The sequence below is a fragment of the Sinohyriopsis cumingii genome, chromosome 7, assembly GCF_028554795.1.
Source record: "Sinohyriopsis cumingii isolate HCF-2022 chromosome 7, ASM2855479v2, whole genome shotgun sequence".
NCBI classification, from domain to species: domain Eukaryota; kingdom Metazoa; phylum Mollusca; class Bivalvia; order Unionida; family Unionidae; genus Sinohyriopsis; species Sinohyriopsis cumingii.
In genome coordinates, this window is record NC_142967.1 from 104,397,636 (window position 1) to 104,417,637 (window position 20,002).

Genomic DNA, 20,002 nt, shown 5'->3' on the forward strand with positions numbered 1-20,002 from the left:
TGACTTCATGGGATTTAAAAAAAAACTTACAAATATGATGATAAAAAAGAAATTAACACTGCAAAATTCAAAATCAACATTATTGTTTTTATACAATGAACATACATAGATAATTTAAGGGAGGACAGGGTCAACGCACAATAAATACATTTTTAGATATAATCAGGGTGTCACTTCTAAGTTCTAACCAGCTATATATGATGGGACGGAGCTAAGATGTGTCAATAATAGACAAAATAATGACGTACTCTGTCGGTCACATGAATATGCTAACTTGTTTCATTGGTTAGTCACTATTTTCGTATCCTGGCCTCCGACTGCAGCATACTCGGGCTTTTCCGTCTATGATCGGAAAAAGAAATGTGAGGTAGTCCGATTTACCTTATTTACTTTCACTTTGATGAGCAGAGGGCGGATTTTTTTTAAAGAGGTAAATATGAAATAAATGTCATAGTTACAAATAATTTGAAATTATATATTGGGTAATAATCCGTTCATATTCATTTTGCAAGTAAATATATTGCTGACAAGTCATGTTTGCAGATACTGTTTGGTTAGTATCAGACGTTGTTACGTTAAAAATAGATGTCAAGGCTTTGTTCACTGCATGCATTGGCAACGTCTTCCAGGTCGCGGGCTGGAGAATTGATATTTAAAGTCACAACCTATGATGTAAATTAACGAGTGAAACCAGGCCAAGGGCCGGATCTGATCCAATGGCCGTATTTTAATCACCCTTGGTTTGTAGTCCTACAATGTAAGACATAGACAAGATAATGAGAAAAGGGAACAGTAACCTTGGTTTCCTGCGCCGCAACCTCCAAATCAACAATGAAGAAGTAAAAAGTGCGGCATATTTCACTCTGGTTCGACCAGGTCTTGAGTATTGCTCGACTGTGTGGAACCCACATAGTAAAGAGCTAAGAAATAAGATAGAGATGGTTCAGAGGAGAGCGGCTAGGTTTGCCACAAATAAATATCGTAACACTAGCAGTGTCAGTGCAATGCTCATTGTAACCATCTGCAGTGAGAATCACTTGAATCCAGGTGAACCAAGGCCCAGCTAACCATGATGTACAAGATTGCGAACAACCTAGTGGACATACCAGCGGACAAATACCTGACCCTCATGGCATATAGCCAAACTAGGGCAAACCACAGGAAAAAGTTCCAGTTAAAGTCAGCATCGACAAATTGTTTCAAGTTCAGCTTCTTCCCGTGTACAATAGGGACTTGGAACAATTTCTATTACCATCAATAATTGCAGAAGCTCCTGACTTGGTATCTCACAAGCAGGAGCTTTCCAAAATCACATTCTAATGAACTAGTCAGCTACAAGTAAGACCTAGTGATTCTCAGGGCTATGCCGGTTGAGGTTCCATATCTCATTGCCACTACGGTAGCCGGATTGGTCTGAGTATGAAGGGATGAAAATGTACACTGACACACTTTTACTTATTTCTGCCTTTCCTATCATTACTCTTATCAAAAGTGCACCACCAATCCTAAATAAAAACAACAGACATACGTGTTGCTGGTCTGCCATGTGAGATACATAATCAAACTGTTATAACTACGCTAAAACAAACATACAAGGTAAAAGTCCTAAAGGAAAACATGGCTGTTGTTTGGGGTTTCGTACAGTCTGGAATTAAAATGTTGCAAATGCCATCTTTTTCTATGTTATGGGTTTCGTAGTTCGTATGTGGTATCGAGGTTGTGAATACAATAGACCTTGTAACAGGTGTACGAAAATAGGGTACTTCCCGCGATAATGTCGTACTTTCCACAAGAATGTCCAAACCCTATAGTAGTCAGATCTGGGAACGCTTACGCAGATAGAGCAACGCAAAATACGGGAAAAGGTGAAGATGCAGTTGATGCTGAAAAGGGAACTCAAGATAACGAGCAGAGAGCAGAAACGCAAGGAATGGATGGAGACACACTGGATGTCAGGAGACACAACAGATGTCAGAGGGAATGAATCTATACAAGAGGAGGATTATGTAAAAGATGTGACCGCTATTCCCAATGAGACTTAAACACAAGGGGACAAAGGTGAGATAGCAGTAATCGGTAAAGGCTAGCACTTTAAAGGCCTGACAACTTTTACAATTGTGCCATAAGTCTTACAAAAATTGTCCTTAAAATACAGACTTACAGCATATTAGAAAAAACTACAGAAAAATAATCGTTGCCAAAAAATCCGGATAATTGGTTCATCCATGTTTTATTTGGATCCTGGTTTCATCTTAGAATTAGTGAAGTTAGTCAGAGAACCAGACTAACTTTACAGCAGCACCCCAGATGCTTTAAAATGTACCTATTTGTTCATGTGAAGTGTCTGCATGATCAAACTGTTGATTATAAAATTTTTAAAAATGGCACCCAGAAAGAGATGCATGTTTACGACGAAAGGGAAAATAAGCTTCTAAAATGTGTTGATTATCTATACAGAAGAATAAAAGCTGGAATGGACACAATTACGTTTGTTGGACATCACGTGCCAATTTGAGTATGTCTCATGGAGGGAGATATGATTGCCATCATTATGTGAAATGGAAAAGAATTTCCAAGAATTATGTCAAGTTGAGAGATAGCAACAAGCCATTGAGCTGCATAGGGTTAGGAACTAGAGTTTGTGCAACTGTACTAGTGGTAAATAAAGTCTATGCGTACTTTAAAAACTTTTCAGTTGAACATAATGTTTATCGTCGATGCATCAAACTTTTAATTATGTTTTCCAGCTTTACAATAGCAGTTATTGATATTTTGTTACACCTTACTGAAAACTGGTCAATCTTACGGAAAAAAATCAACTGCCTTACTGAGACAGACTCGTCAGGGTTGGCAGGTCTGACTTTAGACTACTCTGCCACTCGAAGCCCCAAGATATATTGTCACAGAGCAAGCTATTAATAACATGGATATCATAAAGTCAATTCAGACAGAATGGATCAACGAAGCGTATTCATCCATTTCATGTATATTTTGGTAATAATGATGTCATTGCAGGCTGTTTTTCAACCTGCACCGATTAAAACAGCACATAGAAATTTTCATACAAATGGCACTAAACAGTTTTCTGAACAGATGTAGGTCACAGCACCTCACTTTAATCTTCCTGAAATAGCTGAGCCATTTCATAACCAATCAGTGTATTCCATTACGTTTGTGATATTTTATTTTATTAGCTGAACTTTATTTTACTTTATTTAGTTCTTGGCTCATGAGAAGAATTGTAATGCGAATATATGTAATCAAGTACAAGAACTATACGTTTGTGTTTTAACGCATTATTAGAATACATTCTTGTTGGAACATGCCCAGGACAAGGCACTTAAATAATGTCTCACTTTTCTGGTTCACAACAGTAGTGTTATAATTGGGTAACTATATATACACTTTATTTTTGTCATGATGTGCATGATTTATTTCAAATCAGACTGTGTTGTTAGGTCTGTTTGGTGACCCTTCATTGCCCATAAAATTGTAAAGATTAAAAGTGCAAACAAACATGAAGCTTATTTAGGATGGCTTATCAATACACCATCAGACATGAACATTACACATTTGTTTGCAGTTTTAAAGTTCCAGTTTATAAATGTGTATGTATGTTATGATAATTTTCAGACATATCTAGTACAGCTGGTTGTGGTATGAAAGGAACAGGCAGCACCATGGATTACCCAGTTTGATAATAATAAACATCTGCTCACTTAGTGACTATGTATATTATAAAAGTTTAACCTCGTGTAGCAGTCAATTGCACCATGTATGTTAGCTGTTAAAGTAAACTAATATGACTATTTTTTCAAAGTGCAGTATATGGCATACATTGTTAAACCACTGTAAAACTCTGGAATAATTATATATGAATTAGAAAGTATAAACATTATATGGCCTATCAAGGGTCAGCAACTGAACAATAGTCTTCTGACAAATTTAAAGGTAACTTTTGGAGGAAGCAGCAAAAATCAATCTTAATAATATTGCAAAATTAAAATTAAAATTTACCATCATGATTATTACCCCTCCCCAGTTTTTAAATAATAATAATTATCTTTGCAGAAACAAACTTTGAAATAGTATTACGACTCTATTGTCTTTAACAAAGTAATAGAAACTAGCAAAAACCAGGATGTTTTATAAAATTCAACAAACAATTTATTTTCCTAAAACTTAATTTCAGAATGAAAATGTAAAACAGTAACTTACAGTCTTGCAAATGAAATCTGAAATAATCATAGAACTTCTTCCACATGTCCTAATCATTAAAGTTTTGTATAAACGTTAGTGGTGTTCCAAAATTAATCAAATGTTTGAAGTGTTGATGTGCCTGAGATGGCCAGAATAGAAATGATGTGCTAACAGTTTTTTGTTGAATCACAATAATATCAAAGAATATATCCTTGTTTGAATTTCGCTATAAATCCAAGTGTCTGTTTCCAAGAATGTTATTTTAGATGAGCACTTTGTATCTTCAGTAAATCAATAATTTGAATAAATAAATTCTAGCCCAATGAACTACTAGACAAAACAATAAGACTGATTTCTGCTTCAGATTGCTTCAGATGCATTGCTTCAAATGTCAGTGCATGAATAAAAATTTTCTAGTAAACAAGGTTTATACTCGTCCAACCTGACCTAGGTCACAATTAGCAATTTCTACTTTTTTAAAAACTATTATCTAATAGAAAATTTCATTCTTGAAGGTTCCAAATGTTTACAAGATAAAATCTTAGTTATAGTTAGAAGGTCTTTAAAATTATAACAAAGAACAAGGTAAATACAATGTCCTTGACTGAAGCCAAGGTAATTATCCTAATATTCACCCTTCATTCAGAAAAGGGTAAACAGTGTTAATTACAAATAATCACTGCTTTTGAACAAGGTCAGCTACAAAAATACAATTTTATATAACTCTCAGCATATCATGAAATAAAAAAAAAATAAAAAAAATAACAATGAAAATGGAATACACATAACAATATCAAAGACATTACTACAGAATGGCAGGCATCATGCAAACAGAATTATAAAGGTTAGGCGCAGTGTGCAGATGATGTAGATAGAACACGTATACCTGCCTCATGCATACCCCCTAAATGGTGATCCTTGACCGAAGGGCAATCTTAAATTGACAGTGTCCAATGATAGTTGTATACCTTGACAGTGTCTGCTGACATTTGAATACATTCTTTTGAGTGTAATCTGATTTCATAATGTGAACTCGCTTAAGGATATTGTGGTACGATAAGTAATCTTGGATTTTTAAAAAAATAAATTATGCAGGGTATATAAAGTACTCTTTATGAAATACACTTTAGGTTGGGAGTTTTATATTTTTACATGTATTTTAAAAACATCTTTACATTTTCTTTTCTCTTTTTTCAGACATGCTGATATGTATTATTTGGAAGTTTTTATTTTCCCAAAGCTTTTTGTATAATTTTTTAATTTTTTTTTTACATTTTTAGAACTTAACTTTTGATCGGCACTACGTAGCATTATGCTGGTGTGGCAGTGTCATTGGCAGTGATGTTGACTCAGTGTTAAAGCTTTCTTGCAACCCATAAGTCTAAAACTAACTAGGAGTTCGATGAAATTGCTATATATAATGTTTAGTGAGTGGTAATTTTCCTTTTTAAACTTTGAAGAGTGGGGAAATCGAAGGTCATATATCAATGTCTAACTAGTTTGATTTAATTAAATGCACATTTACATTTATATTTGGATCTCTGTTTTTGAAATATGCAGTCTTATAGAATTATAATAGATGACCAATTTCTGATTAAATCAGCATTTGCCCTATGTCTGCTGTTACCACCTGGGGACCAGCCACTTGGCCATAACTTGGAGACCACTGAGATCCACACCATATACCTATAGTACATGCACACTTTCTTGGTATAAAAAGGCCAAGACATTTATGCAGCTAGCATTGGCCTGTGAGTCTCCAATCATCCCCATGCAGTCTTGTCATGAATCACAACTAAGACACTGTTCAAAGCCTCATTTTACAAATATACTTGCTTTATATGAAAAGAGTAATTCTTTAAAGAAAGGAGGATAAAATCTTTAGGCTGGGGCTGAAAACGGTGAGCTTCTGTGATTTGTGAAAATCAATATATGTATCTATCTCTCTCAGCTCTGAATTTGTATTTCTTATATTTAGTTTAAGATAATGACAATAAATGCAAGACACTTTAGTTTGGTAATAGCACGCTGATTAATGATCATTAATAACTAATTCAAATTACTTTATTTTTCACATTAAATAGTGTCTGAATAATTAATTTCAGCAATTGTCTGAGGTTGAAACTGGTAAATGGCATTGCAATAAATTCAGTTTACAAAATGTCTCACTCCTGTCTGGACCACTCTGGTGGCCTAGTGGTTAGAGCATCCTCCTTGGATGAGGAAAGTCGTGGGTTCGATGCCTGGCCGAGTCATATCAAAGACTTACAAAAATGGTACTAATAGCTGCCTTGCATGACACTCAGCATTAAGAGGTTAGTGTTAGGACTGGTCGGCCTGGTGTCAGGATAATGTGACTGGGTGGGACCTGACATGCATCATGTCTGTAGCATGATGCCCCAGTGCTAGACATCACTATAAACTGCCACACTGCAGACATTGTAGCGATATGACTGACAAATTGTTAAACCTGCGTTAAAAATCCAAATCACACACACACACACTCCTGTCTGGATGAATTACAAGGACCTGAATGTTGTTTCAGGAGCAGGTAAAAATAATTCAATGGCCAAATGTCATTTACCATTTCAGGTTGGGCAAGATTGGAAAATACATGGTCATATGCAACTTTACCTGATCGTGAAATGGCACAAAGATTGTTTAAAATGGCATTTCATTGCAAAACATCATGTGACCATGGTAGATTAAACTATGTAAGTAGCTATATTAGATAAATATAGATTTTGCCAAAATATTTTTCAGTGAGGTATTAACCAAGCTTGTATTATTGAAGCAAGTATATTTATTTTATAAGAAAAGCTTGCATTATTTATAAAGCATATATTTTGGCCATACCAACAGAGCAAGTAACAACAATGCAGCCAGGCCATAAGAGTGGTGTTAAAGTGCGTGTCAAGACGGGTACTTTTGAAAATGAGACACCAGACTGTCTACTAGTGTTTTGGGACAAACGATGTCTGGATAAAATTTCTGACAAAAGTAAGTATATACTTATATCACAAAGTGCTTGTGTAAAAAACATTTTTGTGTTCATATAAAGCCAAATAATGTTTTCACATCCTTTCTTAATCATGAGGATACTTGACCCGAAAATGGAGTCTGTCCATATTCTGGTACTTCCACCCAGTTGTGTTTCCATCATGTTTTGTCTAATTTTCTTGAAATAACCCATTTAGACATGCCAACGTTTGTTTATTCACCAGAATTCCTTCATTATTATTGCATCTCAGTTTAATTGGCATGCTATTTAATATCAACTAAACTTGGATATTTTTGATTTCATATTATTTTTTGATGGAGTTGTACTAGTATGATTAGTCAGTTCCAAGCCTATATTAGCATGTTTGTGGTTTCCATAGTTGTAGCCCTTGATTGTCAGAAACATATGCATTATTTCCCAAAGAACACCTATGTTTGTGCATGCATCAGACATTTAGTTCATTATAGTGATAATATATTTCACTGTAGGTGCTTAATTGTCATTGAGCAAGGGTAGATTGTGCTGTTGATCAATTAGCAATGATAAATAGTTCTATTGAAGAAATAAATTAATTTTCATACACTCTATAAATTGCGTGTGGAAACAGAAAAGTTTGAGTGTATGTAGACAAGCATAAGATTGTTTGTATTGGATGCAAGATTATGACTTGAAGTAAATTGGCAATGGAGATCCTTTGTGAAATGTGATACAAGGCGATGGGTGCTATTTGCCCACAGACCTGGGTTCAAATCTCCATAGAGTTCAAATTAAAAACCTGTATGATAGTATTATTTGTATTAAATATTGATTCTGCCTACTATTATCAGGCATTCTTCTATACAATCCAGGGATAGCACTTTCCGTTCTGTCTGGTGTGTGTGTATATATATATCATGGGTTGGGGTAGGGTGGATTTAGTAGAGAGCATAATCTTTAAAAGCTCTCAGTACTTTACAATATTAGATAACACATAAAAACACATACAAATACAAGATTACAAAAACAAACACCATGAAATTACAAAATGAAAAAATGCTAACAACAATTAAGCAAGTAAACATTATTAAGCCTTTAAGTCTGTTCTTGTAGTCAAAGAAGTTAGCTTTAAGAGTACTTTTGAATGAAATCAGTGTCCTTGTGTTTGAAGATCTATGGACAATTCTTTCCACCTTACTGAACCCTAGTACGCAAAAGAACATTGTCCGTATGCCTTTGCTTCAATAGTTGGAACAATGAGAATGTGAGTGTTGGAATAGGAGTGTAAGTTTCTAGATGGGTGTACATATGGGTGAATTTAGATAGATATATTGGACTGGATCCAGTCAACAAAACATAGCATAGTGAACAGCTTTTGTATTCGATTCTGGATCAAACGAGCAGCCAGTGTAGATTACATAGCAGGGTGAATTGTGTTAAGTTCTATGGATTCCAAGGATGATCCGAGCAGGTGTATTTTGAACTTTTTGAAGTTTCTGTAATACATATTGAGACGAACCAAATATAAGTGAATTACAAGCATCCAGTCTTGAATGTACTAGGGAACACACAAGGGTTTCTGTGGCACCAACAGAAAGAAAATTGTGAATGGAGATGATGCTTCATAGCTCCAGATATATAGCTTTGCATATATTCATTATAGCGTCATGAGAGTGTAATGTCAAAAGTGATACCAAGGTTTGGTACTCACTGTGTAAATTTAATGTGGGACACACAAACATATATATGTGTTTGTGTGTGTTTGTGTGTATGTGCATATATGTGTGTGTATATGCATATATATATAGAGAGAGAGAGAGAGAGAGAGAGAGAGAGAGAGAGAGAGAGAGTTATAAATATTCACCAAACAGAACAGAAAGTGTTATCCCTAGATTCTATAGAAGAATGCTTGATAATAATGAGTGTAGTCATACATGTACACACACACACACATGTGTGTTTATATATATATATATATATATATATATATATATATATATATATATATATATATATATATATTCATGAATGAAGTTGGTGAACATCCTCAGTAGTGAGCAGGGGCCCCTAGAGGCCAAGTTGTCTAAAGCGCTCGCCGTTACGGATCACTGACATCTCACCTCTGTCTGCGTGGGTTCGAGTTTCGGATTCGGCCAATGTGGGTATGTGAGAAAGCTTGCCAGTAGCTTCTCGTGGGTCAGTGTTTCTTTCCGGGATTTTCCCAGATTCTTCCTCCATCATTAATACCAGCCGCCATGTATAGCCTGCCTATCATGTGCTGAAAAATGGAGTTAAACCCCACAACAACAACAACAGTAGTGAGCAAAATAATTCACTCATATCAGCTATCTGATCTTGAATCTGATTGTCTGTGCCAACATAAATTATAAATCAGAGACTTTCTAATTAGATGATTTTCAGTTTGGTTAATATGCTTATATTATAAAGGTATCTGACAGGTTTCATTAGGAGCAAGAGCTCCAGTTTTTAATAAGATGGTCTTCATCTGATTGGGAGAGTTTATTTTGGTGTATTGCGCTAGATTTTCCAAACATTTGTATTTATATACATATATAAATACAGAAAAACCAGTCTTGAGAGACCAGGTTCTCCTTGCACAGATTTATTGGTTATATAGTGTTATGATCTGTCAGGAGAGACCACCTGTCTTGAGAGACCATTTTTTATGACAGAAGGGTTGGTCTTTCAAGACATATATTTAAGAAATGAAAACAAGAATGAAACTTGTATTTTGTATTAGAATGTTGTGCTGCTATTTAATGAAAGAAAATGCAGTGAAATGTGAGAAATCTATGTTGATTGTAGAATGAACTTATAATGACCACATTTTTTGTACACTTGTTTCATTATTATAACATTTCTGTGTTATTACATCAAATTGACTGCAAATGTTAATTCCCTCCATGATACTTACACCTCCAAAAATACTTGACTTGTTCTGAGCATCTAGTTAACACCATGGTATATGAAACAAAGAAACCATGCTCAAAATAATTATTTCCTTGTAAGATTTGATAGTTATGACTACATTATGCAAGGATTTTCTATGGGAATTCATCATTTTCTTCCTATATCGTCAATGTGCGGAGTACCCTTTGCCGTCATAGTTCCATGGTGGTCATATTGTACTTCTGATTTGATTTATCTGGCTTGAAATGTAGTCATATATGATCAAAGTCTTAAACAATTTGATTACAAATGAGATCCACGTATATAGTGAATATCACCATGATGTCATAGGGCATGATAACATGTGGGTGGGGTACCTAGTCTGGTTTGCAGAAAGACTGTAGGCTTACTCCATATTAGATTAAATATGCTTGTTTACCAGAAGTTTTATATATATATATATATATAAGTGGTTCAAAAACATAAAGGAAATATGACTATTAGCAGTCTGCACACCTCCTTTTGCCCAAAACTCACATAATTTTTTAAAATATTTTGAATGAAAGCCGCAAGCCAACATGATTTGTGGGAGGGAAGCAACTGCTAAAAGTCACATTGAACATCATTATTGTCAGATCATATTGGCAGTGAGAATAAGCCACCAAAGATGACTGCTAACATTTCTATAAAGGTGATGGAAACACTGTTTGTGACATTGTAATTGTGTACTTATTATAATGAACATTGAACTAATGAAAGTTGCTGATATTGAAGAATGTTATTTATTCCAGGTATACTACTTATGTTAGCTGGGGAAAAAGTCACAGACCAGTGGATGGAGCACAGTATGTATATTATATTAAAGTTATCTTGTTTTCTGGGTTATTAATCAATAAGGTATTATTTGTTGTATAGAAAAATACTAAGAAGTGATCTACTTTATTTATTTCTGTTATGTATATTTAATTTGTATTGTTTGTTGACTTTTATCAGTGATTTAAAGTTTTGTATATCTGGATTTTGTGATTGACCTTAGTCCAAAATCAATTTAATGGTCTACCTAACCAGTGACATTTATTTTGTAAAGAACATAATACATATCTACTATGTATCTATGATTATAGATTAAATATTTGGATCATTATTGATGGAGGTTAAAATGTTGGATATTAATTTTTCACTTGGAAATTCCTTGACTTGTTGACAAATTTGAATGTTTTAGAGAGCAGACTGACCTAAATCTTGGCTCTGTTATTGTGTCTTAGTTTTATATATCATTGTTTTTTGACTTGAAAATTACTTTTATTTTTGTGTTCACTTTTTTAATTTGGGTGGAATTATTTATCTAAATTATTCATCGGAATTACAATGTGCTCATTAATACTTCTTGGACTAAATCATTAATTTGGAATTTTATTGAAATTAGTCAGTTGAAGAAATAGTGTTATTTCATTGATATACAAATCTTAATTTTCCTTCTTCTGTCCACAAGTTATTAGTTTGACACAAAAATACATTGTTATATGTAATGATCCAACCACTCAAACAATGATGCAAGTGCAATAGAACACCAGTGTTTACAATTTGTATATATGACACTGTTTCTTGAAAAAATAGGAAAAGGTGTGCTCCAAGTACCAACCTGGTGTGCCAACACAGAATATAATGTCTCTGTCACTAAGCAAAAGCTATTCGAACCATCAAATGCTGGAAATAATATTTTCAGTCCTTTTTTTGCAACACGACAAAAACTTGTTACTTAGACTGCCAGTTGATGTCCACATATTCACTTTGATGTCATATAACAAAAAGACTCCAATGCATTTCCGTACTTAGTCAGATTTAGTCTAGTTGTATTATTGGACAATAAAAAATGCCAATAATGTGTTAGCCACCTGTGCAATTGGGTCAAATTAAAACAAGTTGTACAATTTTCCTATGTCCTAACAATCATACAAATTCTAGTACATAGTGTACATTGTAGATGCCCTTCATATTTGTAATAACTAATATGTCTGAGTGACATATAAAAAATTTGGTCTCTGTTAAGTCATAAAAGGTTTGAATTTTGAACCGGTAGATTGACGGATCAAGTTAGTGTACATAACAGTTTTATCGAAATGGGATACCAAGATAATATGGTTCCCTGGAAAAGAGGCAGTATTGGTAGCCCTTAGAAGGGCTTGTTTTGGAGAAATTCCCCATTTTTCTTCTGCTTCTTTACATTTCTCCACAGTCCTTCTTCCTCTCAGGTAATTTCAGGGAAATGGAAGCTAAGTAGCGTAAAATTATAGTTAGCTGCTGGACTGGGTAGTTCTTGTAGGTCTCTTGATAGAACTGTGTAAGGATTCTGACACCATAGTGCCACTAGCTACTCATTTATTTTTGCTTTTATTTATGTTAGGTGTTTCATGTGTGCGTTGCACTCTTATTTGTGTCCAACTGAGGCAAAGGAGGTAGTGACCAGGAAGGCAGGTGACCATCTGCAGGCAGGTGTCTGCTCATTCCAGGGTACTGGTCTAAACGGATGTACTTGCACAAATTTTGTGTTTTGGTTCTTGTGTCTGAAATTGTTCTAAAGATGAGCTAGATTACATTGGATGGACAACTCTGTGCTGCTTTAGTGTTAGTATGGTCTGTATCACAGAATTAGGTCGCAGTATTATATTGTGTGTCTTTCATGTTAGGGGTAGGAAGAGAGCAGAGAAGAATTTTGTTTTAAAAAAATGTTATTTTTGTTTTGTTTTTAAGGATATATTTGGGATTTAAGAACACAGGAACCTTTGCTGAGTAATGAGGTCCCTAGGAACGTATAAAAACTGCCCATCTGTCTATGTATATTTATCTGGTTTTAGAGAGTATTTGGGTGGGTTATGTATGTTTTACAGATTGTTATTTTTAAGCTAGAGGGACACCCTTGCTGAGCACTCACGTCCCCCAGGACCTGTCAAAGGTGCCCATCTGCTAGTGGAAATTTATTTTTAACTGAGGTCGGGTTGTTTATTTTATGATTTTAGGGTGTTTTATATTTTTTCTTTTAGCTTGGATGTGTCTAGGAATTTAAGTAGGTTTTGGTACGTCATATTTATATTGGGGTTGTTATTTTTAAGGAAATCTGGGTAAGTGGTAGGGGATCCAATTTTGTTTTCAGCCTTTTGAAATTCCTTTCTAGCTTCCTGATATTTTGAGCAGCTGTTGAATATATGTGGCAGGTCTTCAATGGTTTTGCAGTGATAGCAATTTATATTAGCAGGCTTTGGTCCTAGTTGTTTGCCAAAACTTCCTGCTAATTTTTTTTTCTGGTTACGATGCGATTGATAATTTTTTGGTCCAGGCTGTTCACTTTGGGTGGTATAATGGAGTAGAGTATCCTGCCTTTGGTAGTGGAGTTCCTGTGCTCCTGCCATTTCTGGTTAATATAGTTTCTTGTTATGCTTTGGGCTTCTGTTATGCTATATCTGAGTGGGGCAGGGTTAAGGTTCCCTAACATGTTTTTTGCGACTTTGTCAGCTAGTTCATTACCAGGGATTCCTATATGCTAGGGTATCCACATGAATTCAACTATCTGATCCACTGTGGATAATTCCTTAAGCATATGAAAAACTCTAGTTAAGAATTGTTCTCTTGATCTGGTGCTGTGAGATTTGATGGATTCTATTACACTAAGTGAGTCACTGATGATAACTGCTTTTGGAACTTTTTGGTCTCCCATTACCTCATGCAAGCGCCTTTGGATGCCTCTACTCCATTTGCATGCAAGCGCCTTTTATGCCTTTACTCCATTTGCATGGAAGCGCCTTTAGACGCCTGCTGTAAACATCATCCATTTTAAGCCAGTTTTCGAAACACCAACTTCGGGGAAACCCCCTATTAGATACTACATTCATTTCTGTGAATTACAATTACATCAGATCACGTGGTCACTGTTTATGCTCTGGTCGATATCTGCTATTTAAAGTAACTGGGTCAGAATCTCATCTCTCCAAAATGGCGGTCATGGATTTCATTCAGTACTTACGAAGTTTTCACAATTAGAATCACAACTATTAAAGATTCGATAACTTAGGTAAAGACTCTGATATTGATGTAGGCAGCAATTAGTTTTTATAAATTTTCAAATTCAAATGACTTAGTGATGTAAACGCAGACAAGAAACTTGTAAATTTTGAGTATGAGACATGGCAGCTACAGTTGATCATGCAGCCTCACTGACATGATGGTGAATGAGTTCTCTCAAGATTTTAAAGCACATAAAAAAAATTCTTCCATGAAAAATAATTACATAGCTATAACAATCGGACTTTACTCTTAAAATTTTAGACACATAATTGATGTGTACCAAAAATGTAAAATGGTTAAAATTGCTGTTAAACGTAACATAACTACATTGCTTAACAGTTAACAGGCAGGCCTATGCGTATGGAGTCAAATAGGTAACAGGTGTTCTATTTATAGCACACTGCACTTTGTAACTATGCTCTATGAGGTAAAGGGTTAATCCATTTTAATGATTCTATTATTGCCCAGAACTCTGGTGAAAGTAGAGCAGTGGTCTGGTAATCTGGATCCCATTTGTATGTTGAATTCGAGAATAACCACTGCAGCTCCTGTTCTGGTGGGGTTCAGTTGTTTTGGATCCATTAGTGAAAATTGTTACGAAGCCAGAGTAGTTGTCTTCTATTTCCATTGCTACTATGGTTTTGAGTTTAGATTCTTGTTCCAATCTGTTTCCATAATTGATGACTCAAGTGTTGATCCTAGGGATAGGGTTTATCCAAGGGCAGGGGCAGGGGAGTGAGTGTACTCTTCTTATAGAGCAAGTGTTGGCAGCTTTTCCCTGAGTTCTAGGATTTGTTTGCCACCGAGTGGGTTAGGAACTAGTTTGCGGCTAAATGGTTTGTTGCATTTGCTAATGGTTACTTTTGTAGCATGCTAGTGGGGGTGATTTGTTAATCGATTGGAATATCAGAGGAGCATTTCCTGTTTTCTTATTTTTAATGGCAGTTCACCGGTGAGGACTTGAAGTTCATCCAGTGATGTCGATGGTAGAGTGCCAGTGCAGACCGATAATGCTTTCCTTTGGATGGTATCCAGTTTATTCAGTAATGTTTGTTTTACTGAGTTGTAAACTTGGCATCCATTATCTAGCTTCGACCTTATACGTGATCTATAAATAGTTAATGGGGTTTCTTGATTGGATCCCCAGTTTGTCCCTTTAAGATTTTGGAAGAGATTAATATCTTTATTTTCCAGGTGAGGTTTCTTTCTTAGACCTCTGGCGCTATTTTCCATTCATATAGGGTGATTGCAGAATTTAAATCTGAGTTCTTGAACCCAAGGTCTTTAAAGAGGTTAGGAAGTGTGGTTTCAGCTTTATCTGTGTTCTTGGAAGTTTCTGGTGTGTTTGGTATTACTGCTCATGGCCAAGAAATGGTTAGCAAGGAGGTCAGCTTTGTCATGGTTGGTTGTAGCCTTTTTCAGCTTAAGTGTTAAGTTGATAGCTTTCCCCCAGATAGATTTTATTTTATCCCATACATGTTTAGAGTTAGATTTGAGGTTCAGTTTGGATCAGAAGCATTGCCATGTTTTTGCTTTGGCTAGTGTTATGATCCTTTTAACGTATTTTTTTTGTGTCTTTATATTGGATGAAATCTATTGAGTCTCTTTTTCACGTATATTTGTTAAGTGCTTTATTTTTATCTCTATGTGCTTTTTGACATTGATCATCCCAGCATGGTACTGATTGTTTAGTTTAAGTGTTTGTTTTTTTGGGAATATTTAGGGTACTTGCATTAAGTATAGTATTAATTGTCATGGAATATTGTTATATCTGGGTCTTCGAGCTCTTTGGTATTAATAGCTGCTAATACGTTTCTAAAGTTATCCCAATCAGCTTTATCATATCTCCATTTGGGTTTGGCTTCATGGGGGTTGTGCTGAACTGATATTTGGAGGGAGATTATGATGGAGAAATGGTCACTACCTAATGTGTAATCTTGATCAACTCACCAGTTTGTAAGTTGGGCTAGTTTGGGTGCGCATATAGTAAGATCGATTGCTGAGAGGGAGCCATCCTCAGGATTAAGTAAAGTTTTAGACTCATCATTGAGTATGGTTAGGTTTGATTCAGCAATCCATTCTTCAATTAATTTGCCTCTTTTATCCCTTCTGTTTTCTCCCTATAGTTTATTGTGAGCATTGAAGTCACCACAAATGATTTGGTTTCCAGACTGGTTAGTGGAGATTTGTCGATAAGATTCTAAGTTGATTGGCTTGGCATTAACCCCTGGGTCATATATATTAGTTATTATATTATTCGATCCAATGTTGACTAATGCAGTTTGAATTTCAATTTTGTTATTTATGTCTATTGGCATTGGGATCGTTAATGTTTCAGAGTAGGGCCGGGAATCAGTTAAAAATATTGCAAGTCCTCATCCCTTTTTCCAATTGCTACTACTTTTGAATATGCCTGGTGAGTATCCGGAGATTTTGGGTATATGTTTCGGATTCTCTGGTAAGTGTGTATCCTGGAGGCATGTTATGTCAGTTTTTATGATTGCATTAATGATTTTGTGCATTAGTTCAGGTATGTTTTTGGATAGGCCCCTGCAATTCCATTGCCTGATTGTAAGATTCTTTTTAGCTGTGTTATCTATTGAGATTGGTGGTGTTTGTGGTTATCATGGTGGTCTGAGGAGTAATTGTGAGTTTAGCATGATAATGTTTGGTAACACATGAGTTCAGATGTTCTATTTTCTAATGTGGAGGGTCTGGTGCTGTTAGATTTAATTATCTCTTTCAACAGTTCAATCCACATCTGCCATGTGATGATGTTTTGATAACTTTGGTGTGGGGTGTATGACTGGGATTTTTTAGTATTGTTATGGCTTTGATTTTTCCTGTTTGGATTCCTGCTGATTTGGTTTCAGATTTTGGTATAGTTTGGGGCGGATTAGTTTTTTGTGGAGGTGGATTTTTTTTGTGGTTGGAGTTGAGAGGTTAGGTGATTTCCTTTGTTCCTATTTGATGGAAGTTGTGTTGCTGTTATAAATTTTTTTTTTGCTGCTTGATCCGTTAAATGTTTGGCATTCATGAGGTTAATTAATTGATTTTCTTTGATAGTATAGAGGCCGTTAGATGCTCTGGGGCTGTGTGGTTCACTGCAGTCGGAGCATTTCATAATTCTCTTTATATACCTATGTTGGCCCCCACAGCAGCCACATCTACATCTGTATCAACATTTGTTGGCGTAGTGTCCCCAATGTTGACAGTTGGTGCAGAATCAGGGTTTGTTGACAGAAGGTTTCCACCTGTGTCCTACTCCAGAGGGGCCTAATTTTATCAAGGTTTTAAGTGGTTCTTTTGATACCATAACTGCTTTTCTGGTGGGTAGTCTTTTATGATTTTTAAGTCGGTATGCCTTTTCTATTATTGCACCATTCTTATTGAGGTTTTTAAGCAGTATTTGGTCATTTAGATCCTTATGTCCTTTGAGGGTTAGTACTGATCTGAAGTTCATATTTAGGAGCGGTTTGGTAGTTTTGTTCTCTGTTTTTGATTCAGAGGAGTTTTTGCTGTCAAGTTTAGTAGGTTTATTTTGTATTTTGTGGTGCCTTTTGATTTTAACTCTAATGTGGCATAAGATTTCCAGTTGCAGGAATTTTTTCACTTGGTTGAGCTTGCTGCAGTGCATAATTAGGTAGTCAGTTTTTGGTCTAATGAACCTGAATTTTCCACAGTGTGCTCTGGAAAGGACTCCTATAATGCTGTTGTTGCTTAGGTGGAGCAGGTGCTTGTCCCTACTGCTTATTGTAACGTATGTTCCAGTGAATGAAATCTTGGTTTTACTTCCTGGTTGTTGCCAGGGGGAGAGGATTTGTTAGTAATTTTAACCTGTTTCCTAGTTTGGGTTCAAGTGGTGGTGTTTTTTTTCCACAGGAAGCTTTCCTTTACCTAAATAGGTTACTTGTTCCCTAGTGCTGTCTATAGTAGAAGGGTAAGTAGGTTTAGGGGGTTTATTTTTAGATGGTTGGCTGTTGCTTTTATTACCTTGATTGATCCCCATGGGGCCTGGGGTTTGGCTGTTGTGGATCGTTTCTTTTTTTGGTTTCGTCTTTGAGACATCCTGTTTTCCATTATTGTTGGATTTTGCTGTGTTGAGTGTGGAGGGGCTGATAGTAGTTTGCTGTGTAGTTGTAGATGGAGCTGTTACATTTAGATTGGTTGCTCAATTGTTTACATTTGGTTGGTTTTGCTGTGGTTTGGGTGGGGTAATAGTGGTTTTTGGTTCTTGGCTTATCAGGATGCCAATTGGTGGTTTGGATTGGTGAATTTCAAGTAGTTTGTATGTTGGTAGTGTTGTTTGGACATCTAAATGTTGGTCCAATTCGGGGGGGGGGGAGGGTTGCAGCTATGTGTTCCACATATAGTGTGGGTATTGTGTCGTCTAATTCCTCATATTCATCTGTCTGATCAGGGCGCTTTAAGTCTATAGGTGAGGTTGGGTCAAGATCATTTATTGCTGTGGTTAACAGTTTGTGTTCGGAGTTGGTAGTGCATGTTCGATATTTTTGTTGGATTTGTTTTATTGAAGGGCTCAAGATAGTGTTTAGTTGTCCTTTTTGTATTAGGGAATTGTTTTCTGTTTGGTTGGTGAGTGACATTTTTCTGATATTGTTAAGTTGCCAATCTTGTTTTTTTTCTGTCATTGAGTGACATTTTGTTTGTATCCTTGTTTTGAGCCATATTGTCTTGTTGTTTGACTAAGTGGGAATAAGGATTTGCTACTATTAAGTTGAGACCTTTCTTTTGTAAATTCCTTAGGATTGGATAGTTATAGTTTTAGGTTTAGTTAACTTTGTGTATAGATTGATTTCAGTTGAGGGTTTTTTTAATTGTAAATTTTGGTTTTATGGTATTGGCTTTTTTAAGTTCCTATGTAAGTTGGATTGCTTATTAATATTGTAGTAAGGTACAGCTCTCAGTTATATGCTGTAGGTATTGACTGAATTTTGTTTTTTTAATAAGATTTTAATTCTTGATTAAATAGTTTATTTTTTCTTAGCGGAGATGAGAAAAAGTGGACTTGTTTTTGGATAATGGCACCAATAGAATAAGATTGTTATTGTTAGTTAAGAGAAAGTAGAAATATATAAAGGTAGTGTTAAGAGTAATGAGTTTAAATACTTCAAAACAGCACAGAGAATGCAGTTGCCCATAGGCCTAACTTATATTACTATATTACAATCTTACTGTGTGTTCCTATCGTTCCTTTGTTCGAGAATACCTTTGTTCTGTGCACTTTCTTTGTTCGTGGTTTGGAGAGTAGCTATTCTTTTCCTCTTCTTAGTATTACTTCTTTGTTCTTGTTTTCCTGTTCCTTTCTTCTATGGTAATTGATGATTGTATAGCCGCACTCATTAGAACTTTTTAACATTATACGCCAAGCCAGTTTTACACAGTAAACAAATGAAGCAAATTCAGAGATAGTTTTCAAACTTGATGTTATGGGAATGACATCACAAAAGTAACCAACGTTTACATATGATCGTTTGTCATTCTATTTAATTCTGAATATGTTTAAAGGATATTGAAACAATCGTCATGAAAACCTTACACAATTCTCTCGCGGCAACATGACATAATATTCTGTAACAGGACTGTATCCATTTGTGAAGTAACTTCAATAAAATTTGCACAAATATCAGAGCTAAAATATGCGTTTGTTTGCTGTGACACTATGATGTCAGAATGAAGAAGCCTATCAGGTTTGTGATCATAAGGTCAAAGATCAATATTCATGTGACCTATAGAAGAAAAATAGTTTGTACATAAGAGCATTAGTTATACATCACATTCCATGTCCAATATTTGTGGACGGCTGTCAAATAAAGCATGTTTATTTTAGGATAA

The 20,002-nt window shown here is 35.4% G+C and overlaps 1 protein-coding gene across 2 annotated transcripts in view; it reads left to right on the forward strand.

Annotated features, from left to right (window-relative positions):
- The first annotated feature begins 370 nt into the window (after nucleotides 1–370).
- The window catches only part of LOC149795857 (uncharacterized), a 114,814-nt gene continuing 95,182 nt past the window's right edge, over nucleotides 371–20,002 (forward strand). For both annotated transcript variants that reach the window (XM_089965783.1, XM_089965784.1), the window contains exons 1-3: nucleotides 371–430; nucleotides 7,063–7,200; nucleotides 10,879–10,932. In XM_089965783.1, coding sequence (XP_089821909.1) covers nucleotides 7,077–7,200; nucleotides 10,879–10,932 — 178 coding nt within the window. In that variant the 5' untranslated portion in view covers nucleotides 371–430; nucleotides 7,063–7,076. The remainder of the gene's footprint in view (nucleotides 431–7,062; nucleotides 7,201–10,878; nucleotides 10,933–20,002) is intronic.